The sequence below is a fragment of the Armigeres subalbatus genome, chromosome 1 (assembly GCF_024139115.2).
Source record: "Armigeres subalbatus isolate Guangzhou_Male chromosome 1, GZ_Asu_2, whole genome shotgun sequence".
Taxonomy (NCBI): Eukaryota; Metazoa; Arthropoda; class Insecta; order Diptera; family Culicidae; genus Armigeres; species Armigeres subalbatus.
Genome location: NC_085139.1, coordinates 111,425,624 through 111,443,883, shown reverse-complemented (window position 1 = coordinate 111,443,883; position 18,260 = coordinate 111,425,624). Strand labels below are relative to the sequence as shown.

Sequence of the window (18,260 nt, the reverse complement as noted above, 5' to 3'; positions counted from 1 at the left end):
TTTGATATGGCCTTTCTGACTTCTGTAATGCAAGAGGAATGTTGGCCAATATCTGCAGAAGAAGCGGCTGAAATGAAGAAATCACCATATAAAGAAGCTATCGGTTGTCTGAGCTTGGTGTCCGGCCTTTTGGTCGAAGGTCATTAGGTCAAACGGTCATTAGGCCGAATGGTTATTAGACCGCATTAGCAGAAAGAAGCAAAAAATAAAAAATGAGAAGTTCTTTCTTCACCTTACCCCTTCTTCCTTCTCCCTTCTTGCATCTTCCTTCTTCTATCTGTGTTCTTTTTTCCTTCTTCCTTTTTCGCTCTTCCTTCTTTCTTCTTCCTTCTGAGTTCAGTGCGTGATCTCTCATGTTTCGTACAGCAAAACGATCGCGCGGTCGGCCGAATTATTGTGTTCTGCATTGCGCGGCCGATAATTAAATTAATCAGTTCAGTGCGTGATCTCTCATGTTTCGGACAGCAGAACGATCGCGTGGTCGGCCGAATTATTGTGTTCTGCATTGCGCGGCCGATAATAAAATTAATCAGTTCAGTGCGTAATCTTCATGTGATCTCTCATGTTTCGGACAGCAGAACGATCGCGCGGTCGGCCGAATTATTGTGTTCTGCATTGCGCGGTCGGTAATAAAATTAATCAGTTCAGTGCGTGATCTCTCATGTTTCGGACAGCAGAACGATCGCGCGGTCGGCCGAATTATTGTGTTCTGCATTGCGCGGCCGATAATAAAATTAATCAGTTCAGTGCGTGATCTCTCTTGTTTCGGACAGCAGAACGATCGCGTAGTCGGCCGAATTATTGTGTTCTGCATTGCGCGGTCGGTAATAAAATTAATCAGTTCAGTGCGTGATCTCTCTTGTTTCGAAGCGGGCTTGGTAGGGCTTGGCTACTGCTTCTGCCCAATACGCAGAAGGATCCCAGGTCCGTTCCATTCCCCTACTTTGTATCTTTCTCTTTATTTCTCATGTTCTAGCAATCGCTAGAACTGGAAATGGACTTCCATACCGTTTCCATTACTATTCCTATACCTTCAACTTGAGTATTCTAACAGTAATCTGCTAGAATTGGAAATGAACTATAGAGCTCGTTTCCTACATCCAATTAGAAATTCCATCAGTTACCTTCTCCTACCTATCACATTGGCAGCTCGTTAACCAAGACGGACCTCTGCCTCTCCAACCTAACCCAGAAATTCCAACAAATTCCGCATGAACTCGTGGCAAGTGCAGAGGTATATTCGGCTTGCAGTGGGCGAGTGATTGCATCATCATTTCCTCCCCCTTCCCTACATTGACTTGCAATCTGACGTGGCAGGCGCCAGTATGACCTAACAAATGAGATCACCAGTACTTGTACATTGAAGATGTGCGCTAGTCCCAAGCAAACATCTGTTGGTTCCCTGTGCAAGAACAGCTGATCTGGTCATAATGGAGTAGCAACTACGAGCAGTCAATCAAGCTCAAGCTCTTCCTTCTTTCTTCTTCCTTCTCTTTGTTACTTATTTCTTCTCCCTTCTTCATTCTTCTTCCATCATTCTTCTTCCTTCTTCTTTGTTACTTATTTCTTCTCCCTTCTTCATTCTTCTTCCATCTTTTTTTGTGCTTCCTTCTTTCTCTCGTTTTCCTTCTTTCTTTTTATTTCTTTCTTCTTCCTAGTTCTTTCCTCCTTCTTTCGTTCTACTTCTTCCACCCTTCGCACTACTTACTTCTCACTCCCCAGTTCTCATTCGGGCTAATGACCGTTCGGCCTAATGCCCATTCGGCCTAATGGCCTTCGGCCTAATGACCCAACATCGGGAGAGTAATGGTTCGTTTGAATTTTCGCTAGCTCTAGCAGATAATGCTCAGACAATACTACCGCGAAATAAGCATAATGTAAAACAATAATAAGCGGACAATAAAAAATAGCTTGCCAAAATCAGAAGCTTCTGAATATGTTTAAATTCTAGTGAAGTGCAGTAAAGAAAACGTAATGGCGACATGAAAGAAGAGAATGTCCCTCAGTGAAATCGAGAGGCCCTTGGAACTGTATAGGGAAAACGACTGCTTGTGGAACTATTCCCATGAATCTTACAAAAATAAATTAAAGCGGATTGAAGCACTTGAAAATATCCGCGAGAAGATTCATGTGGATTCCACCGATGAGGTCAAACGGAGGCTCAAAGTTGTGAGAGACACATACAATATTGAAAAAAATAAAATGAAGGGATCCAAAAAATCTGGTGCTGGGACGAGCGACGTCTACCATACAAAGTTGTCATGGTACAAGACCGCAGACGAATTTTTATCCAAATGCGAAGCAAGGGAATCGTACAATAACATCGTAAGTAGTAATAATATTATGATAATTTTTCAACCTAAGCTCATATATTGTTAACATTGGTCACAGGATGACAAACCATATAACACTGTAACCGAGGTCCTGCCCAGGAATCAGGTACAGTACGAGTCGCTATCCTCTGCAGAATCAGAGACGGATCCGGCGAATATGATTAAAGAGTATGAAGAACAGTTTATACGAGAGTACGAAAACAGAGAAACATCAGTGAGCAGGCCAGCACACAAAGCGAACCATGCCACTGCTGCACCAGCACATATATCTGGAGCATCGCATTGTAAAAAAAAACGCTCTTCCGCCCAATCATCAAAGAAAGCTAAGAATAAGTCAAATGAAAACGTTCCAGACTGTTCTCCACTATCAATGGTTGTTATTTGAAACAAAATGTCTTATAATTAGGTAATTCGATAAAAATGTGTCCTCGGCCAGTTTTATTTCATATCAAAATTATAACAACATTAGTTCTGAATATTTACACCAAATAATTGCCTACATTTTTTTATAGATATTGGAAAAAAAACGGAGGTAACCACCTCCAGTATAACTTGAATCTATGTTCGGTATTGATAGCTAGTACAAAGTTAATTGCCTACATTATGGATGGAAATTCGTTGTTGTAGCGTACCAGATTTTTATACGTGATGTAGGCAATCACCTTGAAAGTAATTTTTGACGTAGAATTACGTCTTTCGGTAAGATCAGGGGGGTCATTCCAAAGTTTCAAATTTGGAACCGTCACGAAAAGTGGTCAGGAAGGGAAAGCCAATAACTCAGCCGTTTTTCAACGGATTCTGGAGATTTTGGTATGCATCGATCGATTTTATACAACTATTGTAAACAATTGATTAAATGCATTTCACTATTGAAAAAAATCAATTTCGTCAGGTAGTGTTGAAATTTCACTTTTCCATTAAATTGCCTACATTTCGGCTATTACCATCCGGCATGAATATGCACAAAATGTTGATGATCGAATTTCGAATCCACTATCGCATTATACGTAATTCTACGTTCAATTTACGGCCGTGTCTTTGATACAAACTTCTACTTTTTGACCCTTCCTTCGGAAGTGTCTATAATTTCACTTTGTATGCGTTACCCAGATGTGTTACGTATTAATCTATCAAGAAATCTCGTGAATCTATATACATAAAAATGAATTTCTGTCTGTCTGACCCTTATAGACTCGGAAACTACTGAACCGATCGGCGTGAAAATTTGTACTCAGAGTTTTTTGGGGCCGGGGAAGGTTCTTAAGATGGTTCGAGACCCCTCCCTTTTTTGGAAAGGGGGGCTCCCATACAAATGAATCAGAAATTTCATCATAACTCGAGAACTACTCCGACAATAAATCAATTTTAAGCGAAACGAAGTTCGTCGGGTCTGCTAGTTATTAAATAAAATGTATGGTATTTGAAACAAATTCACTTTGATATTGAAAATATAATTATAACAAATGATATGATATGGAATTATGCCTATTTTTCTTATTTGTTTCGAAGAAACAAATGATTTTAATTGAGGAACATATAGAAGCATGTACAAAAAAATCTTCTCAGAAAAGCAAAAACGTAAAAATTGAAAGGGATTTCAAAAATTTCTTCAGTGGAAGCTAGATAGCAAATGTGAGCATGTTTTGAGACACTAATAGACCACTTGTATGCATGTATGTGTGCGTATGTGTGCAAATTCTGAAATTTACTACCATAAAAATCTAGCTCATTTTTAAGGTATTGAAGAAGTTTAGTTTTACCAAATTAAGCATCCATAAGGCGAAATATATGTTATTATTGAACGCTATTGAGTTTCGCTCAGATCAATGACTGATTTAGTTAGTTCTGGATTAATTAATATCGAGGTCTCTGTGAATTACGAGTGCAACATATGCAACCAGCAGCGTTACGATTGTTACTAACCATGTCACAATAGTTATTCAATCCGACGTGCTCCTTATAGATAGGCAGAATGAAGTAACGTACTGTATCATTCGTTGAGTTGTCACTCAATCCATGACATCCGCCTTTGGGTAGGCAATTATTTTGTCACTTTCACGGTAAATCGCCGTGGGAAGCTGAGTAGTTTTATCTCGTTTTAAATACTGGAGACTGGAAAAAAAAATCCTTATAACTAAGGAAGGGTCAAAATCTCACTGTAGGTGGATTAATCTGGGGTTTTTTACAAGATATCTAAAAAACCTTCGTCAGTCGCCAGATCCGCTGCGCATACGGTGGCGTTTTGGGGTACCGTCTCGGCTGCCTGATGACGACTGACAAGTTGCCACTACTTTTTGAAAAAAATCTGGCAAGCTACAAATAAAAAATCTGGCTAAATCTGGCGAAGAAATTCGTCTTTATTACCTTTATTAGTCTTTATTTAGGTGTTAATTTTCTAAATTAAGAAATTTTAACTTAAAGCGTGATCTAATTATTTTTACCAATATTACAAAAAATGTGTTTTGACCCTCTTTTTGCTTTCGCTCTTTCGAATTAAATGAAATCAAAGCTCTGAAATATCGAAAAATTATAAAAGGAATATAAATAATTATTGGTGAAACTTGACTTCATTCAAAATAACGGGCTTAGCTTTTATTTTTCTGATTTCTAAGTAGCACTTAATAACGTTTAAACCATTTTAAATGTGATTGATAAACAAACAAAAGAAGCTCAAATTAAAAAGTATTAAGATTAAAATGGTGTACGGTACCCGTAAGTCCATAGGTATTCCAAAAAGAATTTTGATAAACATAGTTAATAATTGAATTTTTGTAAAAAAAAATTGTGTCGTCATATTTTTTTATGAAATGTCCATAATAGCAAAGGATTTTGATCTTCCGGAGCATATAAAGTCCATGTGAAGGCGTTACAACAATTATTTGTTACTCAGAGTACGATAATAAAAAGATTTGAACAAAATTGCGCTCTGCTCGGAGTATCATGAATTGACAACTTTTACGGAGAGGAATTTCGGTGGACACTCATATTCAAGAGAACGGATCACGTCAATCATTCGTTATTCAGAGACGGATAAGTTTTATGAACTGTTCACTTTTGCGCATGCCCTGAATCTTCCGTAGGACCTCCGGTGGCCAATCAGGTCCATCAAAAGGAGTTTAATGATGATATAAATCTTCCAGAAGGACGTCGAATTGATGAATAACCAGGAAATGTCATAAGCCATACAAACAGACAATGATTACATTTTATTTGGATCATGGTTACAGAGCGTTGTTACGCCAAAAAATGGTTTTGAAAGATTGCTTTAAAACAGATTTCTGGGAACCAGCATGGCCAAACTGTAATCCGGAACAACAACCGCGGAAACCATACCTTCACATTAGTTATACAGGATAGAAATTGATTCAAAAGTGAGTTTTTGGAAGCGAGATGAAGTTGCGGTCATTTGTGACTTGCTAATGCACTGTGGATAACTGTTTTTGCTGTAGCATCCCGAGTAGCAAAATTGTCTTAAACGAGTTTCTGTGATTTATATTTTAACCGATTTTGGTCACCCAAAGGTTGCTGCAAGCGAATCAGTCGAATCTGTGCGATTAGGGATTTCTAGACGTCGCTTTTTGTTTCAATAAGTTAGGAAAAGTCAAAAAAAATAATTAAAAGCTTTAACTCATTTTATCACCAAACTACAACGTTTTTAAATCATCTCTGGGCCGAAATGGACTCCAATCCACTAGAAAGGTTAAACTAATGGGGTGATAATTTGGGTTCTTGAGAAGTGAAGCTGTCTTAAAGTGAACGTATAAATATTTACATACGGCATGTTTAGGCTCAACAATTCAACTGTTGCCATTGATAAATATGAATTTCAATTATTGAATGAATATCAAATTAAAAACTCATTAGAAATGTTTAAAAATGTTAATGCAGGTCATAATTTTTAAAAAGCAATCTGTCTGAAATTTGAAAAATCTGGCATTGTGGGTGGTTTCTCTTTTTCTCTTTTTGCTGCCAAAAAGTCTGGCAGTGCCAGATATATCTGGCATAATGGCAACCCTGCTGACAACTTGTTCTTCTCGGAGGCATTCCTCCAACGTTACCCGGATAAAATGGCTGGGCTCGCAATGAGATGGACTGGCAATGAAAACAATAATGAGTAATGGAAATCTAAAAATAGATTCTGTGAGGATTCTGTACAGCAGAATCACTGAGTAGATTTTGGCACAGTAACGGTTAAGTAACACAGAGTGCCTAACAAATAAATAAAGGAATTAAAAAAAATTGTATCAACGTTTGTTATAATGTTGATATGAAGGTACCTACCTATGATTTAATTGTGTTACGACTAGAGGTATTTTTAATATGATTTTTGTTATTTTAACAATTAACCAGTCAAATTTATAACACATTTTGTTACAATATTTTTTTCTAAAATGAATAACTTCCCTTGTTATAATTTTATTATGCATTTTTGATCGGGTACGGTTATCAGTGACACCGCCAATACAAGATTAATTCCAATCCAGTTTTCCGCGAGCGGTAATGGCCGCCAGCTTGCCTGCGGGTTAGTCTCTGATTTGACGTTTCTGGAGGTCAACTGCACCCACCATTCAAGAATTTTGATCAATGTGGTATATAAGAAGGCTTGAATTCACTGAATCAGCACCTTCTTATGTGCAACATTGGTCAAAATTCTCGGAGCGGTGGGTGCGGTTGACCTCCAGAAACGTCAAATCAGAGACTGACCCGCAGGCAAGCTGGCGGCCATTACCGCTCGCGGAAATCTGGATATGTACTTTGGAATGAATTTGGCAACTCAGGAAGCTACAAATTTTGAGGGCACTGATTGTGCAGGACAAGATTCATCAAATTATTTCACAAGAACGCATTAATTATGAATCCAGTCGTCTGCTTGTAAATCATGCACAAGGATCTGCGACAAAGGCGATGTTAACACCATTGGCGTAACTAATGACAAATTCTAGGGGGGCTAACTTTTTTTTTAACTTTTCTATTTTAACACTCATAACACAGAAAGTTTACCATTTTCGCTCGATTCAACTAATGTATATTGTTGGTCTACCAGATATCAATGTAATGGACGACTTATATATTTCAAATGATGTTCATCGACGCTCAGCCTTGTTACAAAAATCTAGAAATCACGTAGGATTCCTAAAATCCTTGATAGGTTCAGAAAACCATAGGTGTTGGGCTCACCGTAAATAGAATGTGAAGCACGATCCTGATTTTTAAAGGATTTTTTGATTTGCTTCAAACCTAGAATACATTATAAATTAAATATTGAATAAATTAGTTAGTTCAACTCTTTTCGCCAGCTTTCATTCAGTGGCCTGACAATTCCTACGAGCTTTCAAACGGCGATCTGACCACAACAAACTAACGTTTCTTTTCTGTTAGAAAACTTCTAGGATGATTTTAAAAAAATCAGTTATACATCCCAATACAACTTATTGGTAGTTAATTTTCAATTTGTTTAAAAAAAAAAACAAATTAACAAGTTAACACATAGGAACATTCAACACATCTTTTCTCTCAGTAGGTCTGTTTCACGCCTACTGAGACATTTTCACTGGTTTCATTGCTGCAGCGACAATAGGAGTTTAAAGAATTAAATAGTATGCAGAGTTTCTAAAAACCATCCGAAAGAATACAAAGTTATTTCTTATTCAACTTTTAGTTACCTCTACTTGAAATCTCAGAGTTTTACCGAACCTTTCTCAAGAAGCCTACAGTGATAATTAAAATGCGCTGCAGCTTTTAGGATTGGTATTAGTTAGGAAGGTTAAGATCATACGCTCGATTTAGATGACAATTACTCACAAAACCCTGGAAAAACTTGAAAATCTCAAGGAATTGTCCATTATCCATTAAGTACATGTAATATTAATCAATAATATATTTTTAAATTTACTTGTTGATGAGGTATTTCCTTTGGTATTTCATAAGTTATAACGTGTTTTGAGGGGTCCAAATTTTGTCGTGAGCAAGCCTTATAACAATAACTCGAAGTTCAAAAACTTGTGCGGATAGATTGCTGTAGTGTTTCGAGGAAAGTAATTGGATAATGAAGACAATCCTTTCTGCATTTACCCCCGTATATAATCAGTGGACTAGATATGCGTAATACTTATACAAAGTAACAAATTTTCTAGGGGGGGCTAGGCGGATCCTAGGTGGGGCTATAGCCCCCCCTAGCCCTCCTGTAGTTAAAGTTTTTGAAATATCTGAATCAGTGGCGTAGCCAGAAAATTGGTCTGGGGGGGGTTTTCCGAACATTTTTTTTTCGAAAAAAAAAATTTCTCCTGGAAATTTTGTCTCTGGGGGGGGGGGGGGGGTTTATGCCCAAAACCACCCCCCTGGCTACGCCACTGATCTGAATAAATAACGACTACTTCTTTCCTTCTCAATAGAAATGGAGCAGAAAGACATGTACTAAACAAATGATACGGGTATACTACAAAACTTCAATGAAATGGACACAGTGGTTCATCCCGAACAACAAATAATTGGGTAATCGAGTCGAACGGCTTCAATATGACATAATAAATGTGCCGGTTTATCAAGACCAATCAATTAATAACCAGAACGATCAACTGGTCATCATTCCTAAAATAAGGACGAATGAGTCAAATTATAGAGAAATGCCATCGAACATTGGCGAACAAAGTGATTCACATAATGTGGACAAACTTGCTCAGGTAATCAGTAAAAATATCGCTACATAACTTCATGATGAGTTTTTGTTTTCTTTATAGATAATCGAATCTTCATTTGGAGGCAACTGTTGAATCCATGACTTCACGAAACTATTTTGATATCATTTTTACTTGGATTCCTAAGTATTTTTTTCTCATTTACCATTTTACATTTTATTTCTGTTATTTCTTATGAATAGTTATTAATTGAATTTGTTGGAAGCGTCGCGAACCTTTTCGAATTCATTGAAAATTTTGAAGCTGCTGGGAGTAAAGAGACTTGACTATCATTGTGTGAATGAATCCAGTTGGGTCGGGAATGCCGCTGTTTGATGATACCACCAACGTCAGTGGAGGGTGGAAGAATTGGAAAGGATCGTTTTAAATATTTTTGGACGTGAACAGCTGCCGTCACGTTGTAAGTGGTACATTTTGAAGAGATAGTATTCAAAATAGCTACGAGAGAAACTACGTCGGCTATTCTAGTTGGTAAATGCTAATAGCATACCTACTAAGTTGAAAAGTAGGCCAAGTTCCAGTGGGAATGCAGAGCCATTGGAGAAGAAGAATAAAGCCAATTCAAATCACGATGTGCCACATTCTGTTGCAACAAAAAGGGCACAGTGAATGCTGGGCGATGCGTTTCTTTGTTAGTTTTTCAATTCATTTATTAAGTTTACATCTATACAGATAACACTGAATCAACAATTTGACGCCACAATACACGGTTCGAGGCCGCATCTCTCCATCCTCGAATGCGCCCCACGCTCGCCAAGTCGTTTTGCACCTGGTCTGCCTACCTCGCTCGCTGTGCTTCACTCCGTCTCGTACCTGCCGGATCGGAAGCGAACACCATCTTTGCAGGGTTGCTGTCCGGCATTCTGGCAACATGCCCTGCCCATCGTGCTCTTCCGGCTTTAGCTCCCTTCCGGATACTGGGCCGTAGAGCTGGGCGAGCTTGTGGTTCATTCTTCTCCGCCACACACCGTCTTCTTGCACACCGCCAAAGATGGTCATAAGCACCCGTCTCTCGAATACTCCGAGTGCTTGCAAGTCCTCCTCGAGAATTGTCCATGTTCCATGTCCGTAGAGGACTACCGGCTTTATCAGCGTATTGTACATGATACATTTGGTGCGGTGGTGAATCTTTTTTGACCGCAGTTTTTTCTGGAGCCCGTAGTAGGCCCGACTTCCACAGATAATGCGCCTTCGTTTCTCTCGACTAATATTATTGTCAGCCGTTATTCATTATATTCGAATTCATCGACCACCTCGAAAGTATCCCCGTCTATCGTAACACTGCTACGCAGGCGGGCCCTGTCGCGCTCGGTTCCGCCCACAAGCATGTACTTTGTCTTTGACGCATTCACCACCAGTCCAACTTTTGTTGCTTTACGTTTCAGGAGGGTGTACAGTTCTGCCACCTTTGCAAATGTTCGGCCGACAGTGTCCATGTCATCCGCGAAACAAATAAATTGACTGGATCTGTTGAAAATCGTACCTCGGCTGTTACACCCGGCTCTCCACATGACACCTTCTAGCGCAATGTTGAACAACAGGCACGAAAGTCCATCACCTTGTCTTAGTCTTCGGCGTGATTCAAACGAACTGGAGTATTCGCCCGAAATCTTCACACAGTTTTGTACCCCATCCACCGTTGTTTTGATCAGTCTGGTAGCTTCCCAGGGAAGCTGTTTTCGTCCATAATTTTCCATAGCTCTACATGGTCTATACACTGTCGGATGCTGCCTTGAAATCAATGAACAGATGGTGCGTTGGGACCTGGTATTCACGGCATTTTTGAAAGATTTGCCGGCTTGATAACTTCCCACGAACACATTCACTAATGGTGACATACGACGGAAGATGATCTGGGATATCACTTTGTAGGCGGCATTAAAGATGGTGATCGCTCGAAAGTTCTTACACTCCAGCTTGTCGCCTTTTTTGTAGATGGGGCATATAACCCCTTCTTTCCACTCCTCCGGTAGCTGTTCAGTTTTTTAGATTCTGACTATCAGTTTGTGCAGGAAAGTGGCCAGCTTTTCCGGGCTCAGTTTGATGAGCTCAGCTCCGATACCATCCTTACCAGCTGCTTTATTGGTCTCAAGCTGTTGGATGGCATCCTTAACTTCCCTCAAAGTGGGGGTTGGTGGGCTTCCATCGTCCGCTGAACCGACGTAGTCATTTCCTCCGCTGCCTTGACTTTCAATGTGTGTGCTCCCAGCGCCATTTAAATATTCCTCGTAGTGCTGCTTCCACCTTTCGATCACCACACGTTCGTCCAAGGTGCCAAGATGCTCCCATTCTTATCCCTGCACATTTCGGCTCGCGGCACGAAGCCTTTGCGGGATGCGTTAAGCTTCCGATAGAACTTGCGTGTTTCTTGAGAACGGCACAGCTGTTCCAACTTTTCGCACTCCGCTTCTTCCAGGCGGCGTTCCTTCTCCTGAAAAAGGCGGGTCTACTGTCTCCGCTTCGTTCCGTCGACATCGTCCCACATACCCGACGTTGTTCTCCGTTGCGTCGTTAATGGCTGCTTTAACTGTATTCCAGCAATCCTCAAGAGGGGCCCCATCGAGATCACACTCTTCCGGCAACGCTGCCTCGAGATGCTGCGCGTATGCAGTGGCGACATCAGGTTGCTTCAGTCGCTCTAGATCGTACCGCGGCGGTCGTCGGTACCGAACATTGTTGATGACGGATAGTGTTGGGCGCAATTTAACCATCACCAGATAGTGGTCAGAGTCGATGTTAGCGCCACGATATGTCCTGACGTCGATAATGTCAGAGAAGTGCCGTCCATCAATTAGAACGTGGCTGTGGTGATCTCCAGTTGTACCGATACGGAAGGCTGTGTTGGAAGTAGGTGCTGCAAATGGCCATATTCTTGGAGGCGGTGATATCAATTAGTCGTAGGCCGTTTTCGTTCGGCAGCCGGTGAGCGCTGAACTTCCCAAAATTTGGTCTAAACTTCTCCTCTTGGCCAACCTGAGCGTTCAAATCTCCTATGATAATTTTGTCGTCGTGGCTTGGGTGCGGTCGTACTCATGTTCCAGCTGCGCGTAAAATGCGTCCTTATTCTCATCAGTGCTCCCGGAGCTATGGACGTTGATTATGCTGAAGTTGAAGAACCGGCCTTTGATCCTCAACCTGCAAATTCTTTTATTGATCGGCCACCACCCGAAATCACGCGCTTTTGCATGTCACTCATCACTATGAAAGCTGTTCCCAGCTCGTGTGCGTTGCCGCAGCTCTGGTGGACCATCATGGTATGACCTCTAAACGTTCGCACAATTGCATTGATCCCTTCCAACAACTCTACTGCAGCGTTACTATGCCAAATCTACGGTCCTTGAGCACATCGGCGAGTATGCGTGTGCTCCCGATGAACTTAAGAGATTTGCAGTTCCATAAACCGAGTTTCCAATCGTCCTTTTTCGTCGCAGTGGTCTTTGCCGATGGTTCCGGTCCGTACTCTCTTGTTGATTATTCGCTGTGTTTTTTTAAAAGCTGGCTTGGAGGGCCTGACCATGGTGCAAAGTTTCACTAGGAGTCCCTCGTTGGCACTCGGACGGTGATCAGCCGCCCCTAACATGGAGAACAGACGCTCAGAAAGATTTGCACCTCCGGAGAGGAGCAAACCCCCTTTCCCTGTCAGCATACGACCACCAGGATTGGTTACCCGATCTTCCCTAAGGTTGGTAAGAGGCTAAGGACCGCGATATGGGGTTTATTTTATTCTTTCAGGTGCGCAAAGTACCAATGGTACGCTTTACCGTACCAGATTAAAAGGTATTGTGATTGTAAAAATTCTCGCGCTTATCATAGGGGCGTAACTGCATCGATCGATTTCTTTTCGGCGATGTTTTCTTTTTATCAATGTATAGCGAATTGCCGCAGTTTTCAGAACATTTCTCGCTTAACAATTGATTAGGGCCTACAATGAAAAGTAAACAAATTCAATTTTAACACCCTTCGATAGCATTCCCTAATAGCTACTAATAGTATAAAAATGTTCCGCATCTTCAATTAAATTACTTAGAAAAAACTATTTTTTAATTGGGCTTACAACGTGTTATTTTCAAAATATGTGTAGGTCCACCCTAAAAAACGGCCAAGCCACTCGTTTTTTTCTGTCTGGGATAAGCCTTCTCCAACTTCGGGCCGATAACGAGAATTTTTTCCGAACCGTCATCGGCCCGACCTCGGAGAGAGAAAATTTCCCCTCCCGAAAAGCCTTATCCCGTGTTTACTTTCGAAAAATGCCATAAACAAAGGGTCTATGAATGACAAGCAAATGCAGAATGACTTATCAAGAAGGCCTATTCCGGAGAAAAAAATGAAAATAGACTTAAACTTTTATTTTGACGATTTCGGCACATTTTTGCATGTTTTCGATGCAATTAAGGTTATGGATGGATAGATAGTGCTGATTATGTGCTTTTAGGAGTTTTTGCTGCTTAAAATATCACAAATTTGGGAAATAGGAATAGAAATTGTGATACATTTTTTTCGAACGGCATTTTCTCAGTGTTTACGTTTTGGCTGTAGGCCCTTTTCAAATGTTACGCGAGATTTAATATTTTGGTGTGATAAAGGATGATTGGATTTTGGTCCAGACGCAACAATCATGGTTGTAGCTTTTGAAACAGCTGAGTTATTGACGAAATATAAAATCGATGAAGAGAAATCCATCAATACAGTTACGCCCCTATGATTCGAATCGCGAGAACTATTTGTTTTACTTTCGTAAGTTGAAGTTGTTTAGTTTATGCATTGTAATTTGTTCATTTGGTTGCACTTTTATTCCATTGACAATACTCTGATAACACCATTGCAGGATAGACAACATGTTGTGTTCAAAAAGTATAATCGATTGTGAAACCCAATTTTGTTTGTTGCGACTATGTTTACACAGGTAACAGCTTGCTAAATTTCAACAGCCCCAATATTGTGTATGAAATTGGTGGAGAGGTGTTCCATAATCCAAGTGCAGGCAAGTACTCTTTTTGATGAATGCTTCGTGCGATTACATTTTTATAACTTCCAGTTCAAATTTTTCACATCTTATGTTTAGGTTAGCTGGAGCGTAGCCAAGGCGTACCAATAGCTTCGGCACCACTGGAACGCACAATTACAATAAGTTTTGAAGAAACCCTTAGTTCTCAATCTCAATCGAGCCCATGGTGCCACCGGACAAAAGTTTTTCCTATCTGGTGTATGTCACAGAGTTAGATAGAAATGCTTCAAGCGAGAGTTCAAGTAAGTATAATTATGTCGACGAACTCTTGCCTGCTTGAATTTTTTTCAATTTCCAGTATTGCTCAATTAGGGAGTAGCTTGACTTTGTACCACCCGAATGTTGTTGGCATCATATTATCCCTCGAGGATTAACGTCTTGCCATTTCCAATCTGTTGAAACTTGGTTCACTTGGTGAGAATAGTTGCAGGTCAACTGGAGGAAGAGTTATATTGCAGTCAGATCTAGAGGCCTGAATAAGAGAAACGCGGATAGGTATGTGCCGCCAATCGAACCGTTATTCAGGCCTCTAGTCAGATCCAGTTTGATGGCGAAAACAGTAAAAATGGAGTATGGAATCTCGTTTCGACCGTCGTCCAGAGCAGTTGATTTGCACAAAAAGTAGAACCAGAGCAATGACCGTAGGAAAAACAAATGTGTAGTGTTATAAAGTTTCACAATAAAAGTGTTACAGATGCTGAAGATCACCGACTTAAGGTATTTCTGTAACCGCTCGGTATCTAAGGTGCCCACCAGAGTAAACGCGACGTGCGATGCGACTTGGCTAGTCGAGTCAAGTACGAGACACTGAAGACGGCCTTACTGTTGAGGTCGAAATACGTATCTGTCAAGATACAATTAAGTGGTGGAATTCAATGGGATTGTATAAACTCGTCTTATGACAGGTGAAAACATTCCACTAAAAAGCTCAAAATAATTTTCTTATCATAATGATTGTTATTCTTTTAGGTTAGTCGCGTCGCGTCGCGTCGCGTCGCGTCGCCCGTCACGTTTACTCTGGCATGCTCCTAAGAGTCATTTCTACGGTACATACTGCGTAGTTGTATGCCGTATGATAAGAAAAATTACGGACTTCCGAAACCGTCATTTCCATGAAGGCTATGCAAGTATGAGATTAGATTAGATTACATTAAAAAGCAATTGAACTCGTGTCTTGAAGAGTTTTGGGCTGCAATCGAGACTTGATCGTAGATTATTTTTTATGCGCGATCTACATTTATCTTGATTGGACGCAGATTTGAGTTCAGTCAGTCTCTCTTGGACACGATAAGCAGAATATAACAACAGACAACACTATTGAATTAAATTGCTACATCCCCTCTAATGAGATGCATAATTTCACGCTATTTGATAAAACCAAGGTGTACTGTCTGACTGGATTTAAGCGAGACCATCCATCAATACAAGACAAAACGGTTTACACATACACAGCTGAGTCGAATCAGAGCCAAACAGGAGAAGATAGAGAGTGTGGAGGAAACCAAACGGTTAACTTTCAGTCGATCGTTGCCCGCTGAAGTGTACAGTTGCGCGTATTGCTGTTGTCAGATCGTATCTAAGGAGTTTTCGGAAGTGTTGTGTCGTCCAGTTCCGAACCAGCCAAGGCGATCGGTAACAGTGGTTTACAGCAGTGTATATCCGTGGCTAAGTAGTGTGATTCATCGAAGGTATCCCGTCAATTGTTACGGTTGTGATTTACTGCCAAAAGGGTCGGGTAGAATTACTTCCGGGGAAGTACATAACGACTCACGAGGCAGCATTTTTTGCACACACTGTTCAAATGGAAAGTACTTTCAACTCGTCGATCGTCGAACAGTACAAGCAGGGTTGCCCTCGAAACTAATGTTATTGGTAGTATTGGTACCATCATCAACCGTCGGGTGAAGAAGACCAGTGAAGACCAAAACACAGCGCCAAGAGAGTATCCACCCCGCAAACGATTCACATGGTTTGCGTGTGATTTCCCCTTCACGTAACCGTGTGTAGAACCGAAGGAGAAGGAGAAAAGTCAGCCACGCGTGCGAAAGAGATACCAGCAATAATAAATCCAAACTAGCGAAAAGCAGTCATAAAGCAACATAACAGTGAGCCGAAACGCGAAGAAATAAGTATACCGAAAGCAAAATCTTCGAGGTAAAACTGAACCTGACATAAAAATACGAATAACGAGAAGAAAAGTTTCGGCTGCGCAGGCGGTGAAATCAAGTGATCACGAAGCGGTGGTGGAGTGTGCAGGCCCTCGAAAAGAAGTGTATCTTGAAAGCCAAAATTGAAAAGTGAAAGGTTACTAGCATTTAAAGAAAACCATTAGCAAAATGTTGAAGACAAAGTCCGTTGAAGATAAGGTGGATACTTTGCTATCCACGAGCCAAATACCGATCATCGATTTGGCACATTGCGGTAAGTTCGATAAGTCTGAGCCTGTTTAGTCTTTCGGTTTCCAGCAAAAGGCAGACGTTCAAACCAATGTTCAAAGATTATCCTTCGCGTGTGAACTTTATCATTGACATGGTTGGTTATACCAATACACACGCGCGCGGACATATCCGGAGTTTTACCTTGAAATGGGTGGCTCACTTGGCGAGTTATCATTTTTGTCATGTGGTCACGCTCGGAACAACAATAAGACATCCAACTAAACGTCGTCGTCGCTTCTTCGGCATTCAGTTCGAAAGGTGGACGGTTGACGTGCTCAACAGTCGCACTAATCCATACAGTTATCGAATATCTTTTTGAGGGAACTGTTATCTATATTTTGTTCAGCTTGGTGACGCAAAAACTGTCCTCGAATGGGGAATTAAATTTAATTCCCCGAATTTTGTACAGCACTGTGCACTGTTCTTGTTTGGAATGAATCAAATTTTCAAAATAATTTGCAACTAGTATCAATTTTTTTTCCATAATTGGGGACGTCAATTGCACGCTCGTTTGAGCCTATGAGGCGGATGCAATGTATTCGGCTATTTTCTTCTCTGGAAGGGAGGTAATCAGAAAAGTATTTTTGTAAGAAAGTAAAGTCTTGAAAATAAAAATCATCCCTGAACAGCTTGTTATTCGTCGTCTAACTGTGACTTCCCATCCCCCACGACTGCAGGGCTGAACAACTGACAGTTCTATGATAATGATAGTTTCTGCCCCGGGGCAGAATTAGCAAAAATTTTGCATAGATGCTGAAGCGAGAGGGCTCCGAATTTTTAGTTTATCGAAGTTGGAGTCGGAATTGTCGGGGAAGCAAGAGGACCACAAGATATAAAAATTTAATAGTGAGAAGACTCCCAGAAGTTGGTGCCGCAGCGAGATGGCTGCGAAGTTTTGAAATCGATACCGCAGCGTATGAGTTCCGATGATATTGGGAATAAATTTGGAATGGAGAAGTGGAAACCTCGGAGGGGTTCAAATCCACGGAGAAACGATAGGACTACAAAAATCTGATAGTAATTAAAATGCAGCATGATCATCTCTATATCTCATTAAATAAAAATGAGTTTAGGTTTTCTTTGAGGCAATATAACTCACGAACGCATGGACCGATTTGTAAAATTTTCCCACTAATCGTTCGCCTTATAAGCGAATGATCATGGGTTCGATTCCCAGCCCCTTTACCAAACGTGCCTCTAGCAACACGGCTATCTGATGACGACTGACAAACTATTTTTCTCGGAGCCATTTCTCCAACGTACTCAGATAAATGGCAACCAAACAAAGCAACAATCATTGGATTTGTGATTAAGGATATCTAAAAATATATTCTGTGTGGATGGAGGGATGGGATAGAGCACCAACAAATTGAAATTGAGCAAGAGAGCTCCGATGTTTATGTACCTACTTATGCTGAAATGAGAAGACTCCAAGAAATTGGAAAGGATGCCGGAGCGACCGGACTCCGGTGTTTTGGAAATGAGTGGACTCACAGTTTTATTTTTCCTTCAAAAATTCCAGAGCAAGAAAACGCTGAAGGTTTAAAATCCATGAAAGAGTGAGCGAACTCCAAGAAATTGATGTATATGCCGCAGTGTGAAGACTGTTGAAAAAGCAAAAGCAATCCGAGGTATTGAAATGCATACCGAAACTATATGCCGAGGTTTATTAATTGCTCGAAAATTCTAGAGCAAGCGAAGCCTAACAGGTAAACATCCACGAATGAGTGACTCCAATTAATTGAAACTGATTCCGGAGCGAAAGGAAAAGGACTGTGATATTTTGGAA

General features: G+C 40.6%; 1 protein-coding gene across 1 annotated transcript in view; it reads left to right on the top strand.

Moving 5' to 3' along the window:
* Positions 1–15,542: 15,542 nt before the first annotated feature.
* Positions 15,543–18,260, top strand: part of LOC134204930 (uncharacterized) — a 66,155-nt gene continuing 63,437 nt past the window's right edge. The window contains exon 1 of the mRNA XM_062679747.1: positions 15,543–16,454. Coding sequence (XP_062535731.1) covers positions 16,370–16,454 — 85 coding nt within the window. The 5' untranslated portion in view covers positions 15,543–16,369. The remainder of the gene's footprint in view (positions 16,455–18,260) is intronic.